The sequence below is a fragment of the Ascidiella aspersa genome, chromosome 5 (assembly GCF_963924565.1).
Source record: "Ascidiella aspersa chromosome 5, kaAscAspe10.2, whole genome shotgun sequence".
NCBI lineage: Eukaryota > Metazoa > Chordata > Ascidiacea > Phlebobranchia > Ascidiidae > Ascidiella > Ascidiella aspersa.
Genome location: NC_139451.1, coordinates 19,468,483 through 19,486,736, shown reverse-complemented (window position 1 = coordinate 19,486,736; position 18,254 = coordinate 19,468,483). Strand labels below are relative to the sequence as shown.

Sequence of the window (18,254 nt, the reverse complement as noted above, 5' to 3'; positions counted from 1 at the left end):
TCTCTTTTTCGCATGTTTTATTCGCACACCCACACGCTTTTAATGCGCTTCCTAATTTTGTAATTGGAACATGCTTTCCAGATTTTTTACCCAACATTTACCAAATGCTGTCGGTTGACCTACGTCCTACGTACATTTTTAGCTGCAGCAACCACGGTAATTCGTGGAATAGGTCGGCAGTTTACGTTTAGACCAAAAAGGAAGTTTAAAGTCATTTTCCGGACTCAGGTTTTCGCTCAACCACAGGCGGCTCGTATGTGATATAAATTTCCTTATGTCAAGCGGTCCATACAGCTTGTGTAAATAGCACACAACTCAGCTATGGTTTGTTCGGCACAAAATAATTGTCTACGCTCTTCGGGCATTCAACGGCTTGAACTACTGCTTTTGTTAACTTTATTGCCGTACGTCTATCACGATCAAACCTGCAGAACTAGATTCTCCTGATAAATATCAAACCTGCTGGTATCGATCCCATTGATTATGTGGGCCAAACTATTTAAAACCATCCTAGTGAAAGTGTAGTCATCTGAGTGATTATTGTGAGCATCGAATACTGCTTGTTTTGTTGTTGTTGTGTTTGGGGGTGTTTCTCGTTTCTTTTAATATTCTTTGCCCATACTCATCCCTATAATGTGAACGCTAGTCTTTCGCACTAATATAGACCGCTAGACTTGTCGTTTTACCGTCTATAACAGCCATTGGCTAAAAGAATGTCACCTTTTAGTTGCAATTTTTGGGAAAAAAGTACATTGCAATATAAGTCAAATCACATCCTTGTACTTTTGAAAAAGGGCGGCCATCTATCCAGAAAGAAAATAGACTTTACAGGTGGTACCTGGCTATGCTATGCCATCTACCACTTAGATAAAATTTTCCGCCGCCCGTATAGGCGTATTATCGTAGATTTTAAAAACATGCTTACCCAAAAAATGCTTGTCAGACCGAGCGGTATATGCTAATTAGCCGCTCAGTATTTCCCCCAGAACAATCTGACGGCTTGTTCAACAATATGTTGCAGAGTATACCTATGACATTGATCATTTTTATTTTAGAGCCGAGTCACTCTACACCCACGGAAGATTTCGCGAGGCTTGCGATCTTTCGGTCAAATTAGCTGAAGAGTTTCTCAGTCGTCCGGAAGAGCTTATAAAGGAGCCAGAGGCGCTCCAGGTAAAATATATATATATATTTGTTTTTTTAATTGTTCATCACTGACGTACGCAGAGCCTATGTTAGTTGTAGCACTGTGCGTTGTTGAAAAATGATACGCATTAAACACCCTTAACCTTCAAAATAAAATTACCAATCTGTTTTATTGCTGAACTTTAAATAACCTTCCAAAATCCCTCAGTGCTTTTTGATGGGTTTTACTAAAACATACACATTTCCATTAAATCTCTTTGTGCAACTTGATTAGGACATTTTGCAACCTAGTATAGGCCGAGGTTTATCACAGTCGAGAAGGCGGAAATTTTGCCCTTTCACATTGAGTTAAATTTCCCTGGAACTGTTACAACGGAATGCTTCTTTTATATTTTGTGAAAACAACAGGGCTCGACCTTTCCCCTCTTGCGTTTTTCCACAATTTTTCCACGCGTTTCCAACTTTTGTTCTTAAAAAGGAATATTTGACATATTTACAAACAAATGAATATCCGACATATAACAAAAAATACTTGAAGTGCGTAAGACTGAACAGTATCCGCTTTAAAATATTTTGTTATCTGCGATGCTTGGTGGAGAAGAATTGCTTCCAATGCGAGCAATCTTAAACGCTCTTCGTTGTACTCAGGGCAACCGCCGTCAGTGGATCAAGGTGAGCACCTCGTACGCGTGCAAATGCCTGGAGCGAGCTCTCTTCCTGTGCACTGTGCTGTCCGAGCAGCCGCGACATCACACGCTCGCTTTCCGCGTCGGCCTGCACGGACTAGAGCTTAAGCGTCTCTCTGCAAGCAGCAAGGCGCTCGAGGTACGGGCGTTGCTTTGTCTATTTAGGCCTTATTTCGTTGAGTTTAAATCTTATTCAGACATTTAAATAATATGCTGTCGTAGATGTATTTGGGTTTATTAGGTTGTTGGTCCCACTGTATGTTTCCAGGTGAGTCCGTCTCCCTAACATAGTGTTCGAAGTGTTCAAAAAAACGCCACGTGTCCGATAGCAATATTTTCAACTAGTGGCACCTAAAAATTAGATACTTTAGTAAATTGCTGAAAACAGGTTGTTCGTGGGGTAACGAGACTTTTAAAAAATAATTTAAAAATTACCCGATTTCTGGATTTCTAAAATGTTGTGAGTTCGTATAGTTCGTAAACTAAAAAGCACACAAATCGCAAACCTTACATAATTATTTTTGTTAAAATGTTTTTGTCGCTGTAAAATGCCTTCGCATCTCAGATATAGCGCACAGAACGGCCATGTCGGTTTTAATACTAAAAACACCAAAATTAACAAGTACAGGCGCTTAGGACTGTCATTTGACCTTCATTTTGTTAAACATTTCGCACATTTATTTTGTAGGTGAAGCTCTTTTACCAACAAGGCGAGTTAGCCGCTCTAATGAAGCGGATTCCGCTTGGTCAGCGCGAGATTGCCCGTCTTCGCGAGAAAGCTCACTCTCTCGCCTCTGTCGAAGCATCGCAGGAGTTCCAGCACGTTCTTCCACTAATGCTTACTGCTTTCATCTTTGACGCCTTTTGCCAGCCTCGTAAGTCTTAAAGTTATGACGGATTATGTAAATTAAAATGTATTTTTGGTCGCATATCTGTTGTTATTTTGTTCTGGTATTGTGATACTCTTTGTAGTGTGTTTATTGTTAGTTCTAAAAAAATTGACAGCTCCTGATCGAAAATCCGGCCGCGCGGTATTTTCTGTCAAAAATGTGCAATTTTTTCTTTGACGTACCGGTCGGCTATGTTTCCAATAGCAATCGTCCATTCCTACAGATTGGACATATTCAGTTGTGCAAGTACAATTTTTAGCTTAGCTTCCAGGTTTATGCTTACCATTGGACAAGAGCATTTACGGTTCTGTCTTTTGATTGGTTGAACACTCTTTTAGTTTTCGTTTGAAATAACAAGCTGAATTGACTAGACGTTGTTTAATTGTTAAATTTGTAACGCCATATATACTTACTAGCAAAATTCCCTTTTTAAATATGTTTTGTCGCACCAACCGTGTCCGTATGTATCCCGGCGACACAGCGACCTTTTAAGCTTCTAACCAAGAAAAGACCACTTTTTTATTACCTACTGCAGCGCCGCCTCAAAAGAAAAAGGTTTGGCAGCATATTTTTTTGAGCACCATCCACGGAATAATCCCATTAATAAAAAATACTCCTTTTAATTTTTCTTTTCTCCAGCGGCACCCACGGAATAGTCCTAGTAACAAAAAAGTCTCCTTTATATTTTCTGTTCTGCAGCGCCACCCACGAAATAATCTCAGTAACAAAAAAGTCTCTATTCCCCTTTTCTTCTATGTAGCGCCGTCCACGGAATTATCTCAGTAACGAAAAAATAGAAATTAAATTCCAATTTTTCTTCTTCCTAGCGCCACCTACCGGCCGGAACTGCGTCGGTCGGCGCGAAATTGACCCCGGCAACCAGGACGTGGGCTTTGCGGCGGCGGTGAACGCCCTCGGCTTTAAACTGAACGTTTCCGAGGCCGAGCATCCTCTGCTGTGCGAAGGAACCAGGAAACAGAAGGGCGAACTCGCCATGCAGATGCTGCTGCTCTACAAGGACCAGCAGCACAAACTCAGGATGGTAAGACGTTTATTTTGTTTTCATTCATTTCTTGCCATGCTGTTTTTGGTGGCGTTTTTCTACGCTTGCGAAAGCTGCGTTTTGCGTATGCAGAAAATAGTCAACAGCGGACTTAGTAACTGTTTTAATTTTGTAAGTAACTGTTTCAATTTTGCCACGCTGTGATCCAATCCAAGCATAATACATATTTAAAAAAACGATATAATATATTTTAAAAAAGAGTGCAACAAAAAAACACTTTTTTGTAACATTTTTCCGACTCACAAACACGTTTTTGCTAAAAATTATAGCTCGCATTACCTTTTAAAACACTTTCATTTTATTCATTGGTCTTCCTAAAGGTCTAAGTTTAGAACAGATCTCTATTCGCCTAAAAATCCCAACAAATTATCACGTCTATATAATCTATGACGTAATTCTTTTCCCAAAAAGATCCTACAGAACTTCCTCGACAAGTCGTTGGCCGCCAACCTGCGAGCCTCTTCCGCCTTTCCCTCCTACCCCGCCTCCTCGATCCGAAGAGCGGCCACCTCCTGCTCCTCCTCCTCTTCACATCACGCTCCGAGTTCTTCCTCTTCCGGAGCGGGAGGAGGTGGCGAGAGAAGCCACCACTCCAATAAACCGGGATCGAGCGGCATAGCGACGGTGAGTTGCGGAGGGAATAGTAACTTGTAAAGAAATAGGGTGAATAGGTTGCACTATATAAAGACAATTTGTATTCTATTTTTTTATGAGGTTTGTTTGATTCATTTTTAACCTTTGTGGTTCCTTTCGGTTCTAGATTTAAAAACATGCATTTATGTAATCTCAAACGCGTAGTTTGAAAAACGACGAAATACTAACTTCGAGTACATTTGTTTCAAATCTTTGTAAATGGTCGCAATTGTCTACATTTTTTACCGAAGCTTGTCCAGAACTCAATACAATTTGTCTTTTATTTATATAGTGCCACCTGATTACCCTATTTAAAATCAGACAAATACGGCCATTTTCAAAGATTAAAAAAATATGTCCTCGAAGTTAGTATTTTGTTTTCGAAAATACCGAAAATTCGTCGTTTTTCAAAATGCGCATTTTTAAATAACATAAATGCATGTTTTAAAACGTAGATCTAAAAAGAACCTGAAAGTAATCTAAACCTTATTTAAAAACAACAACAATAGAGTCCAAAATGGCATCATTAATTCTGCTTAAAACTGCAAACACAGTAAATGTTTAAAGCTAGGACTGTATTTTATCTTATGAATTGTTATTTGTTTAAGAATTTGTTATATTCTGATGAAATTATTTTTAAACTGCACATTTTTCTTTTAAAAAAAGGCTATTTTGTTTTTATATTCACTGTGTTTGTGAGTTGCGAAATACTAATTTTTTTGTACCTAAAGTTAGTGTTTTATTTTTTAAAAATACCTAAAAATACTTGTTGATAATTCGTGGTTTTTCAAAAAATACACGTTTTTGTTGACATAAATACCCGTTTTGAAAGCTAGTTCTGTATTTGAATATGTCCTATGTTGCTTTTTTTTCAATATGTCCTTGTTGATTATTTTTAAACATACATATTTATTTAAAAAAAGGCTAGTTTGTTACGATTTTGATGTTTTTTTAGTCGCAGGATGCGGGTAACCCAGCGGTCGATGAAAGCACAGATGACGATGACGTAAGATTGGAACCACCTTACAGTAAGTTGCCATTGTAGTTCATTTAAAAACAGTTAAGTCCACTAAACATCGTGTCCCCATTCTTTACATTCCGCAAGTTGCTTTCCAACAAGAAATCTTTACATTTGTTTGCTGAAATTCGAAAAATTCAATATCGACATGTACAATGTAAATTTATGTTTTGCATTCGTCAAAAAATGTGGATGGCAAATCCGACACAATATTCTATAAAAAACTGAAATCCTCGTGGTTTTAAGTTTTGAAGTTTTAAATTGCTTGCAAATTTTTCCACAGTTTTTTTGATATTTTTCCCTTAAAAAACAAAAAACAAAAAAGTTGCCATTGTACTTCCAGTCAGCAGCGTGTCCAGTCTAATCAATTCGCAAGTTGCTCGACCCCAATAGGAAAATAGTGTTGCCCAGTAATTCTTCTGTACTGCCAGATTAACTGGTTTTGAATAAAAGTTTTGCTTACTTCGTTGGAACTTAGCTCAAGATTTTCGAATAAGTCACCCCGGTAGTATGAAGGGTTGGCAGTTTATTCTGCTACTCGATCAATAAAAAATTAGTGCCTGAAATTATTTTTGCCCTTTTCCCCAATTTCACATGGAAACAGTAATATTTCGGAACGTGATGGTTGTGATAATACTAAGAAGGTTTTCTTTTCTAGCGAACTACTGCCTTACTTCATACCGCTTGAACACAAACGTTTGATAACGCCTAACCTACTTTTTATAAAATCATCATTTTACTCCTTTAAAAATATTTATGATACCAAATGTTATTTGTTCAATCCGAAATTTGAATAAATGGTTGGCCAAGATTTTTGGTTCAGGTGGCTTGTTACAAGATTTTTGGTTCAGGTGGCTTATGGTATTGTTGTATTGATAAACAAATGATTATTTCCGTAAATCATGAAAGTTCGCCACAATATTATCAAATGTGTCAGATTTTGTAGTGTTACAACTAGATCCTAGTTTCAGTAAAAGTGCTCTTGTATTCTTTTGCGAGTGGGCATAAGAATTTTATCCAGTTACTTAATGAACACATCAAAAAGTCATGCAAACTCACCGAATCTGTCTATCAATGATGCAAGCATGACAGGCTAGAAAAAAAAACATAGCCTGCAGTGAGGTTCGAACTCACGACCTACGGTCATACATATGTGTGTGTGTGCACCTTTCGTTACTCAATGAAATAACAAAATCGCCAATTTCGCGCGACTTGCATGTTTTTCGATTGACCAAAATGTGTGTGACCACCAGACTACGCAGACAACTCGCTGCCGGGTCCTCATGGCGACATGAAATCATCATGTGACGATGAGTACCCTTCCTCTGGAACTGTTTGCAGCCCACCCAGACGAGACGCCAAGCTAAATTGGAGATCGCCCACCGTTCGACCTAAGCGGAAACAGCACTGTAAGTTGTACTTGCGCTGTTTTTGTTTGACGAGACTGTTTTGGTGGTCTTTTTAAGCATTACGCAAAAGGTGTTTTTGATATTTCAAAAGAATTTTGTTAAAAAATATTACTACTAGTTGTCGCCCTGGTTTGATTAGTCACATTTAAGTTTTGCTGATATTGTTTGGGTAATTTTCTTATTAGCAGAAACCTCTATTTTTTAACTAATAAAAAAAGTGTTCCTTGCGAATTTAACCTTCCCCCTTTAAAGCGCAGTGCGCATAACAGTTTAAATCAGGGGTGTCCAACATGAGGCACTAATAAAAAATGGCGCGCAAGCCCCAAAAATACAGCCAATTGTAAATAAAGCTAAATTTGTTATACAGCCAATTGTCATTGTTTATTCACAGTACAAAACAATTCCAGCAATCATGACAACAACCAATTACCTCTAATAATATAACACTATAGCGATTTTAGTATTAAAAATAATATAAATAGTTGCTAAACTTTGGTACGGGAGGAAGTTATAAGATAAAAACTGCCACGTCGGCATGTTTGAGTTGGACACCCGTTGTTTAAATGCTTCTTCTGCATGACTGGACCAGAGCTGAACTGTTAGCATCGCAAAATGCGTATCATTCTAACATAAACATGAAAATTGTACGGATTGAAAAATTTGCAAAACAACATGTGATCGATAGTTTATTGACGTAGTTTATTAATAAAACTCGCGTGTAAGACAAAAGCCCAGCTCTCAATGCATAATAGATGATTTCATGTTTACTGACTTCTATATGGTATGCTTTGATGCTCAGTATTTCGAAATATACTTCACTAATATTTCGGGGAAAATGTTATACTCCACCAAGGTTTTTTCTAGGTTGTTCACTATAATCTTTCTTTAAAGTCAAATCCAACATGTTAAGTTGCTTAGGATTTACTATGTAGGCTCTAGTTTTATTTTGAATGTTATAATTTCTTAGTTTGTTTTGTTTATGGATTGGGTGTACAAAAGGAGGAAAGTTCAACTTCTGCTTTGAATAAAGTATAGTTACTACTTCACTAGAAATATACTACCGGTGGATAAAGTTCAAACTAGAACGATTTCAATAGCTTTTTTTTTCTTCAACCAGAGCCCGCAAATCACCTATTAGATTATATCTGAGACAAACTGAAATTGAGCCAATATTTAAGTGTGTAGCGAGGTCGTGAACTTAAAATATACAAGTGTCCAGCTTTTTTTTTCACTTTGAAAAACATAAAAAGGTTGCAAATTATAGTGCTAGTAAGTTTAGAAAGTATCCTGGTTTAAACTATTAAATTTCTTGATTGATTTTGATAGTTATCGCAATGTAAATTTCGCAAGTAATTTAACGTCAAGCTGCCCTTCCCCCGACGCCCGCGTTTTTCCTGCATCCAGGCATCGCCAACGTCAACAGCTCGGCCTCGGAGGAGGCGATGCTGAGCGACACTTCACCACGATTGAGACGCCGCAACCTGAGCGGAGGTGCCGGCGCAGCACCAAGCACAGTGAACTTACCGCTCAACCCGGCCGGTGCAGCCCAGTCGTCTGCCTCGTGGAGCTTGCAGCGCTACCCTTCCAGCCCCAGTAGCGACAGGTTGGTGTTGTGTTGCGCGACCTTGGGTCGGTTGCATAAAGAGGCGTGGTGCAGTGTTTTTGTCAACGAGGTTTTTGTCATTTTTCAAAGTAGCCCCCTTATTACAACTTTAGTGTGGTTTTATACTACCAAGCGTATATGTACGTTTTGGCTGATGTGCTTATTTTTGTTGTGTACATTTGAGCCCTTTTTACGAGACGTTACTGATAGAATGGTACTTAATAGTTTTTTTTTATAACCTCCGATTGTGAGCTCGATATACTAAGTTGTAGTATGCTCCTTTTCTGGACTATTTAATCTTAAATCGATTCTTAATACTGGTGTAGTTTACCTTGCAGTAGTTTATGCCCGCAGTGTCAGTGCAGTGCTCACTGCTCATACTTCGCCTACTGCTAACAACTTTATTTATGAGCCAATACCTTATACACATTTTTATTGGAACTTTGACGGAATATTGAAGGTTTAAATCTGTGAAATTGCAAAAGAATGTAGATCTTTAAGCAAAAGTTACACATAAACAAAATTTAGCTTTTTTTGTTTAAATTTGCAGCGGGAGCAGCAGCAGCGCCGACTCAATGGGCACCAGTTCGAGTGAGAACAAACGCCTTTCAGAGGCTGTCCGTCCGCCCCAGCTGACCAGGTCCCCTCCGCGACCCCCAGCCCCAAGCAACAACAACAACGGCGCCGGCAGCAAGCAGGGCTACGCCGTGTATCGAAAGGTAAGGTTTTACGACTCAAAAACACTTTTAGCCAGGGCTGCGGAGCCGACTTCGGCCAAAAAAATAATCTCTTGTCGAACTCTGGCCAAATGTGCGATCTCGTCGAGTAGCGAGTCCTAGTTTGACTCCACAGACTGTATTCCGCCAATTTAATACAGTGGACGGGCATTGTATCAAATATAAAGGGGTTCTTCTGACAAATATGTATTTCCGTATAGGTAATCGAAACGTCGGCGCTGAATAGATATTTGTCAGAAGAACTCTTTTTATAAAATACAGTGGATGTTCAACAACCCACTTATAGGGGTGGAATACAACTCATCTACTCACAATACCTGGTTGGAAAATATTCACCATATGCTATTCCGCCTTTACAATTTACAGTTGGCCGTCATATCAGTTTCAAAATTGGTACTGCTCATGCGCACGTCAGACTCGGAATTCTGTTAGTTTTACGTAGTCTTACTCGAGTCCCGAGTCCGAATCCAGCAAAACACACCGAGTCCCGAGTCAAACTCCCGACTCCGCAGCCCTGCTCGTAGAGCATGGCAATAAACGTTGCGTCGGTTGAAAAACGTTTGTATACTATTTTTCTTTATTGTCTCGGCCATTGATGAACACCGTTTAACAATACGGAAGAAAAATATTCAGATTTCCAGCAATTCTGCACTAAATATGTGATATTGGAAATCACCCTTGGCTTTGACCCCTCGTTTAAAGCAGTTGTTCTCAAACTTTTTTTTATTTTGCGGCACAGTAAAATAATTTTAAATATTTCGCCGCACACTTTTTACAGAACAACAATATAGTGACTTAAGAATCGCCCTTAACACACGACAAGCCTGTAAATGTTTTAATGGTATGAATTTTGTTTTAGATGCGTATTCAATTCTCAAATGATTGGGTGTATTCCTATTTGTAATATTAACAACTTATTTTTCAAAATTACAAAAAGTCTCGCGGTACACTAACAATCTCTCGTAAACTATTGTGCCGCTGCACACAGTTTGAGAAGCACTGGTTTAAAGGCTCCTATCTTCTTGTTTTCCCGACGATATACCCTGACTTTTGACAGAGTGTTTAGTTTTTTGTTTGCCACATACCAATCCCTTGTTACCGTAATCATATTGAAGCAAAAAAATATCACGACGCACATAATGACGCCATGGGCACACGTTACAGAGCCGCGGTCGCAATTCGGTGACGGTTCCCGACATCCCTAACCAGCCGTCAGAGGCAGCCGCGCATTTCTTTTTCGAAGTTGCCAAGAACGTGCTGGTAAAGGCAGGCGGCAACAGCAGCACTTCACTCTTCATGCAGGTGAGATTGACGTCTTGTTTTAGTTAACTTAGATGCCCACCGTGTGCCATTGTATGAATACCGCCTTCGCGCTGATTAGATTCAAGTAAAAAGTTGGCGCGAAGACAAAAAATCTTGTATTTACAGAGTTCAACTTGGCTATGGCCGGATAGTACTGTGATGTAGCAAAAAAATAAATAATAACCCTTCGCCATATCAACTTCGTTATTATTTCTCCCATTAACACTGAACCCTTATCATTATGTCAAAAAGTAAAATAAAAAACCCTTAATAATTAGTTGAAACATTAGATATCTAAAAATCGGTTGCGCTTGTGCGTTGAAAAACGATATTACACTAATACTTTCTACCATGGTAGCACTGCGCACGGAGACAATGTTGACATTCAAACTTTTTCGTTTCCTCAGCAACCACAAGGCAACAACCAATCCGGAGTACACCGCAACCTTGTACTGGCAGCCTTCGAAGTGGGCCTTTACGCACTGGGTCTACACAACTGCGTGTCTCCCAACTGGCTCAGTAGGACCTACTCATCGCACGTGTCCTGGATAACAGGTGAGCTTGATGCTGCTGTGGATCTATTGCTTTAAACTTAGTTACACTGCGGATAAAATACACTGGATTACGCGTTCTAGTAACAAATCGTAATGCCTTACACCGGATGTGGGATTTGATGGCGAAACAGACTCTTTAGTTACCGAGAAAAACAAACACTCGAAATGTAATATCAACGTGAAACTTTTATCGTTTTATATTTACTTATTACTTAAACGACATAAAATTGCATTTGTAGCTATTTACGATACATTTTTTGATTTTTTTTAAATAAACTGAAATAATCACACCGTTAAGGCCCGTTTACACTACAGCTGCACTGAGCGGAGCTGAGCTGCACCGGGCGTAAAATTGTTTTCACTGCAGCTGCAGTGAGCTGCGCTGGGCGTAAAAATCGTTCCAAAACGTAACGTTTTTCTATTGCTGCACTGGGCTTGAGTTTAACAAACCGTGAAAATCGCTCCAAAGCGTATTTTTTTTTTCAGCTGCACTGGGCTTGAGTTTAGCAAAGCGTGAAACGCTCTTCACAATAGAATTTAAATGCGAATTACGTTTTGCTCAGCTCAGTGAAGCTGTAGAGTAAACGGGCCTTGAAGGTGAACTGTACAACAACTATGGTCTTCCCTTCCAAAGTTATTTTTTGATTAAAGGTGTTAATGGGCCAACCAAAATCGGACGATTAATGAAGAATTTTTATGTAAGCACCAACAGGCTAGAAAATACCGACCACGAACTTGTGTTTCATTGATCAGCTGATTTGGGTTAGATTTTTAAAGGCTCATGGTTAAAATAACAACTTTGATTTAAACTGTTAATATATAGGCAAAAATTTCGCCAACCGAAACCTTAACTTTTATAATTTTATAATTTCTTTTTTTCTAATTGATAAATAGTATACCACCAATAACTGCACTTAAAACTGTCGCCGCTTCTTTCTCTCAAGGTCAAGCAATGGAAATCGGCAGCGCCGCCCTTCACATTCTGGTTGATTCGTGGGAAGGTCACCTTACCCCGCCCGAGACCGCCTCGTTGGCCGACCGGGCGTCACGTGGTCGCGACAGCACCACCGTGCGACGGGCTTCCGAGCTGGCCCTGAGTGTTTTGCCGCACGCTGGCGCCCTTAATCCCAACGAGATATCGCGGGCGCTGCTTCAGTGCAAGGAGCAGGTGAGCGCTTTCCTCCTACGGTTTAGCTCAGTGGTTCTCAACCAGGGTGCCGCGGCACCCTTGAGTGCCATTTCTAATGCTGAAGGGTGACGAGAGATATTTGAGAATCTTAAAGAATCTGATTTTTGCTCAACTTTTTTGTGTGAGATTAGAGTGGAATAAATCCAATTATAACTTTCTATGCGTTGTGTAGAGTTGGTGTGTGTTGTTCCAGTTCCGTTTATTGTAATATTCTAGTGAATTACCAACGAAATAAACTTTTAGGCGTGCCACAATCTATTTATTATTTCTGAGGGGTGCCGCTAGCCATAAAAGGCTGAGAAACCCTGGTTTCAAAAATGACATCCCTGTAGTAGCTCACACGTGTCTCACCCATTGCTCATGGCTTTTCTAATGACTCCTGATAGTTTGGCATACCTGCTGCAAATAGTTGTAATCACGCCCCCTATTCTGTATTGAAAGGGCGCTGCGATGCTCGAAAAGGCTTGCTTTGCCGTAGAACAGGCCGGAAGAGGCGGTGGCGTCTACCCTGAGGTTTTGTTTGACGTCGCCAAGCAGTGGGAGTGGATCCACCAGAAGGTAAATCTAAATTATGTTTTGACGCTTTCGACGTTACGCAATCGTCTTGACCAATTCCAGATAATTGTAAAAGCATTTAGGAACATTGGAGCATAATGGTTGGAGGCTGTAGTAAGATGTAAAAAGAATATAATATCCCATACAGAAGTAGGTATCATTTTGAACGTTTCGAATAACTCTTATTCAATTTCGAAAATAGTGAGAAGTCCTACTATACAACCTTTAACCATTATGCTCCAAAAACATTTAGAAATACAATACTTACTAAAGTTTAGAAACACTTAACCAGAGATCTGTTCGTTATTTTCAATAAAAAATACGAAAAAGCGATAAAGAATTTACACATACCTTTGATTAATATCTAAGGGTGTTGATTTTAGGCGTGAAAGGAACTTTACACCGTTGCTAAATGCGCGACGAATTATTTGTTTTGCGACCATGTTATATGCCAGTGTTGTAATGACTTCATTGACTTAACACATGGTTTTCACTTGACTTAGGTCTTTTGATCAAAATGAATTGACTTGACCGAAGTCTTTTGGTCTGAGACTTCAGTCATTTTGCTAAATAACTGGATTTAATTAAGTGTTTTTTTATTAAAATTTATCTCAAGTCTTGTACATTAAACACTTATAGTGGGGTGTATTGCGTTTATGTTATTTTTAGTTGAATTGTTGCTTATAATCGGATTAGTTACCCATTTTAATAGTTTACTTTGTGTCAATGACATGAATTGAATTTGAATTGCACTCATAATGCCTTGACTGGGACTTTTTTGCAAAAGACTTGACTTGGATTTAAGTTATTTTTCAAATGACTTGACTGGGACTTAAGTCATTTCAAAATGACTTGTTTGCAGCAGTGTTATATGCACATTACAGTTTGTCCGTTTCATACAATCCTTATCGCAGGTGAATTCCAACGATCATGAGGCTGCTCGCGTGACTGTATCCACCGCAGCACCGGCCCCTGTCCCGGTCAGCTCCCAGCAGATACTTCCGGTCACTACAGGTCAGTTGTGAACCTTGTGCCCAGCTGGACCAATTGCATATTGAGCAAAGCTAACGATTTCGTTGCCTAAAGTCGCTTTTAATTCCTATAATTTTGGACTCTCGTAGTTTCATTTGGAACGTTGCCACTTATATGGTAAAGCAAAATTTAAAGGTCTAGTGCAGGTGTAGCCAACACGTTGATCGCGATCGACCTATCGTTCGCGTTTAATATGTGTAACGTAATTACAGTAGCTATCGCACACAAGCGGAACATTAAAATGACCAATTGTTGTCTGGACAAGCCTAATCAAGCGTTTTTTTTACTACCTCTATCGCTCGATGCAATTAACGCTCAATGTTTAATACAAGTTCTTGACTTTTTTACTGAACCAGACGATCGCGAGTCTCTCGATTTTATTTGTAAAATTGTACAGCGTCTAACTATTACTTGCCGATAAGTTAGGCAAGCCTTCACTTGCAAAGGAATGCAGTTAACGCTCAAAATGTTTAAAAAGTGTTCTTGTGACTTTTTTACCGAACCAGTCGAACGAAAGTCCCAAAAAAATATTCCAGTCGGTCGCAATCAAACACAAGTTAACAACATCTGCCGAGTGCGATTTTATTTGTTAAATTGCACAGCGTCCAACTATTACTTTCCGATAACTCAGGCCTCACTTCTGGTAAAAGGTAAAAAATTTCTGGTAAAAAAAAAAAAAAAAACTTTTTCTTTAGTGTCTTCTTGCGGAGTTGGAGCCTGTCTTCCCACCATGTCACCTGCTGTGTCCGCTCAATCGCTTCCCGTCTCAGTGAGTGGGATGGTGCTACCGGGAGGAGTCATCACTATTCAGGTGGGAATATGTTATTGTCGCTGTTTAACTGTTTATCTTTTTACTCTGTGTAAAGCAGCTGTGTTTCTTGTGCTGTTGGCAATTAGAATCATTCGCTATAATGTGTATTAAGCGAAACACGTTTTTTTTTAAATCCATGCATCACTATTCAAGATGGTACATGTTATTGTCGCTGTTTGACTTAATGTCTGTTTAGTCTTTGTAAAGCAGCTGGCAATTAAGAATCATTCGCTCTATTGTTTATAAAGCAAACATGTTTTATTGTCTGGGCATTTTTGAAATGTACACTGCCTGTATCTTTAGAGTTTGCATTGTTTGACCCTATATTATAAAATACCAGGTGAAACAGCAAATAGTTTGTTACTTGTCTGCCTATTCTTATATTCTATCACATTCGTAAATCTTACTCATAAAAAGTCAATGCATTCAATCAAATAAACTGTTAGTCTATTATTTGTTTGCACAGGACCCCCGTTTGCCCCCCATGCAGTGTCACCCGGGTCCTATACTTCATGGCTTCGCCCCCACCATGCTGGACCCCCAATTAAGCGGCTTCACCCCGGGAATGCCCCCAATGCAGTACGCCGCCGCCGTGCAACTACATCCCGCTCCAACGCTCAACCTGGTAATTTGTGCTATTTTGTTCGATCTTTTAAGCGTCGGATTTTTTTTAAGTAGGAAATTCTAAATCGATCGTTAAACAAAAATGTAGTATTCAAGCGTATATTTATATTTCTTTATTTTTGTAAATGTATATTTATATTTCTTTGTTTTTGTAAATCATATCTCTATTATTGGGTGTGTGGGGATGCTGAATCAGACACAGAAAATGTGTTACTGTAATTTATTTCTTTGCTAAATTAAACGTAAAAGTAACTCACATTTTGGTATTGTGTTATCAGTTACTTACGAAGTATAAAAATCAAATTACCATGGTTTTGTTATTTAAGCAATTTAGAAGGGGGTACGAGAATTGGTTGGTATTTGAAAGGGGTGCAGCAAGAAAAAAAGGTTAAGAACAACTGTCATAGACAATAGCAATGTATTTTTTTTTGATAATTAAGGTATCACTTAGAGTTCACAATGAAATGAAATGGTTTTTCGACCCAATTCAAATTTCTGGAAGAATTGTCCGCAAGAAAACCACTATCAGGTGGATAGTTAATGACTGGGTATGTTCCCCTTAGGTCCCAATGCCCGCATCTAACATCCACGCGCTCCAGTACCACGCGAGTCGCTCTCCATTCCTCCCGGACCCTCACCACCACCATCCGAGCACCATCCACCATCAAAGCGCTCCTCCCATGCCCAACCTCCCGGCCTTAAACATCCAGGCGGCTCCGATCTCAACACAGGTAATTGCAGGATATAGAACGTTTTAAACCGGGCTTTAGTAGTGGTTCCAAAGAACGTGAGGAATTACAAGTTTGTTAGAAGGACCAAACTGGGCAAAACTGCGCTATGCGTATAGACTAAATTTATTTTGCTTTTGCGGATACCAACAGTGCTGATTAGGTTATTTTGAGATTATTTTGTCTGATGTGTTTGTTAAAATTAACTTTCTGGGCCTGGCTTAAAACAAGATCCTCGGCGGTTGACTTGTTATAAATAACTTTCTGAGACCTTTATTCTTGCCAGTGTCACTTCAGAAGAGGCGCAATCAAGTTGCATTTTGCATAAACTTCGTATCGTATTCTTTCACACAATTGTTCATTACTATAGTTTGCTAATTGTTTCCCATTTTCTGCAACCCTAGTCAATCATACTAGGAAGCAATCGATTTTAACTGAACCAGAATGGTTTGGAACACTATATACGGATCTGTTCATAAGTTTAATGGTGAAAATAACGGCCCAAATAGAGATCACTGATGATGGCATGAGAATTTGCCAGAATGGTTTGTCTGGCGTTTTCACCTGCTGTAAGTATGACGTTTTTGTTTGCCATACAGCTGCAAAGCGCATTTCGAGTGGGAATGCTCGCCTTGGATCTGCTGACCAAACGCACCGAAGATCGACCCAACAACAAGTACGCGCGAAACCCGCCCTACGCCAACGACGTCAAGTGGATTCTTAAGCTTTCAATGAAACTCGGTAGGTTTGGTGTACACTTGGGCTTTAGCCGTCCACTAAAAACGTTTCTGTTTTTTAATCAGCTGGCAGGTCTTCGTTAGGGCTTGGTGAGGTATTTTTAGATGTTATGTAAATTTAAAGACTTTTTTTTAATCAACATCAGTTTAGTTGTGCAATGAAACGGTGTTAACTATTTCGCAGTAATTTTAAATAAACTTCTTTATTAGCATTTTTACTTTTGATTTCATTTGATTGATTTTATAAAGTTTTGCTAAATCGAGCCAAAAACACAAAAAAACGCCAAACGTTTTTGAACAGACGCAGACTACCACTGTACCTAATCGAATTATATTTTTCCCTGTAGGCATGCATTACGTCCAGCAGTTTTGCATGGCGGCCGTCGGTGGAGTTTCTTCGCCTTTCGTGTTGCAGGATATCGCTGTGGAGACTGCAAAGTACCTGACTGAGAATAACAACCAGCAAGTAAGTGTTTACTTGTTTTTTTGGGGGTGTGTTGCTTAGTGCCAGGTTTCACAAACTGCAAAATATTGTACAAAAACTGTTTATGAAGGAGTCGTTCTTTCAAACATAGGCAGATAGACCATTTATTTTTAAACACTAGGTTCTTTCAGAGAAGTTGGTACAAAATTTTGAAAGTTTTTTTTAACGTTGGATTAAAGTTAACTATACTATCTTACTCTTAAGTATTTATTTCACTTAACGAAACTTACAACTATTATGTACAGTGGAATGTGCAACACACACAAAAAAAAAAGTAGTCAACTGATAGTCACACGGTCACACCCTTTTCTTTACCAAAAATAAAACCGTAAAAAATCTCTCCGTTACTAAAATGCCGAACCTAATTATATTCACCTAATGTCGAACCGTTTTCCTCGCTGCCTTCCAGGTTTGCGCCAACCTTCGCGCTCCCTTCCTACACCCGATAGTGAACAAGTGCCTACAGATGTACGTGCACTTCATCCACAACCGCCTCTACCATCTGCACCACGCATCTGATCACGACGAGTTTGTGTCGCTCGTGCACACGGCACGCAACGCTTTCTGCATGACGCCCGGCGGCATTCTGCAGTTTAACGAGGTACGGTTGGTCCGCTCTATATGAGAATAGTTTTTGAACACGGCGTCGCCGAACTGATCACATGGTCATTGGCTTTTTTAGGTGCATTTTGATTTACTGAAAGGGTCAGTAATTTTTCTTGTTTTAGTTTACTAACCGCTCGTTCCTTCAAAAGAAGGTGTTTTAGCAGAATAAGTATATCAAAGTTTCCTAAAATGATCAGTGTTTTTTTAAGGTTGTTTGCACAGATTAAAACAGCCAGTTAAAAAACACCCTTAAATGGGCAGTGTTTTAATTGAAAAAACTCTGTTTAATGGCCGCAGATTTTGCAGGATGCTTTAACTGACTGGACGTTTCCTTACCCCCTTCTATATAGTAATTTGTAAGATGTTTTAAACGTTAGTAATTTTTAAGAAGTTTTTGCTGACCCAAACATAAGTGGTCTTTGCTGTCTTGCACTTTTGCAGGCTGCA

General features: G+C 39.3%; 1 protein-coding gene across 1 annotated transcript in view; it reads left to right on the top strand.

The window, feature by feature from the left end:
• The window catches only part of LOC146145253 (zinc finger SWIM domain-containing protein 8-like), a 33,745-nt gene that overhangs the window by 14,378 nt on the left and 1,113 nt on the right, over positions 1 to 18,254 (top strand). The window contains exons 17-36 of the mRNA XM_083389386.1: positions 1,056 to 1,173; positions 1,795 to 1,971; positions 2,521 to 2,707; positions 3,550 to 3,764; positions 4,197 to 4,409; positions 5,374 to 5,446; positions 6,690 to 6,845; positions 8,250 to 8,448; positions 8,999 to 9,167; positions 10,350 to 10,487; positions 10,895 to 11,042; positions 11,986 to 12,209; positions 12,672 to 12,788; positions 13,700 to 13,799; positions 14,513 to 14,628; positions 15,095 to 15,253; positions 15,816 to 15,983; positions 16,580 to 16,721; positions 17,065 to 17,183; positions 17,611 to 17,802. Of these exons, the coding sequence (XP_083245512.1) occupies positions 1,056 to 1,173; positions 1,795 to 1,971; positions 2,521 to 2,707; positions 3,550 to 3,764; positions 4,197 to 4,409; positions 5,374 to 5,446; positions 6,690 to 6,845; positions 8,250 to 8,448; positions 8,999 to 9,167; positions 10,350 to 10,487; positions 10,895 to 11,042; positions 11,986 to 12,209; positions 12,672 to 12,788; positions 13,700 to 13,799; positions 14,513 to 14,628; positions 15,095 to 15,253; positions 15,816 to 15,983; positions 16,580 to 16,721; positions 17,065 to 17,183; positions 17,611 to 17,802 (3,130 nt within the window). The remainder of the gene's footprint in view (positions 1 to 1,055; positions 1,174 to 1,794; positions 1,972 to 2,520; positions 2,708 to 3,549; positions 3,765 to 4,196; positions 4,410 to 5,373; positions 5,447 to 6,689; positions 6,846 to 8,249; positions 8,449 to 8,998; positions 9,168 to 10,349; positions 10,488 to 10,894; positions 11,043 to 11,985; positions 12,210 to 12,671; positions 12,789 to 13,699; positions 13,800 to 14,512; positions 14,629 to 15,094; positions 15,254 to 15,815; positions 15,984 to 16,579; positions 16,722 to 17,064; positions 17,184 to 17,610; positions 17,803 to 18,254) is intronic.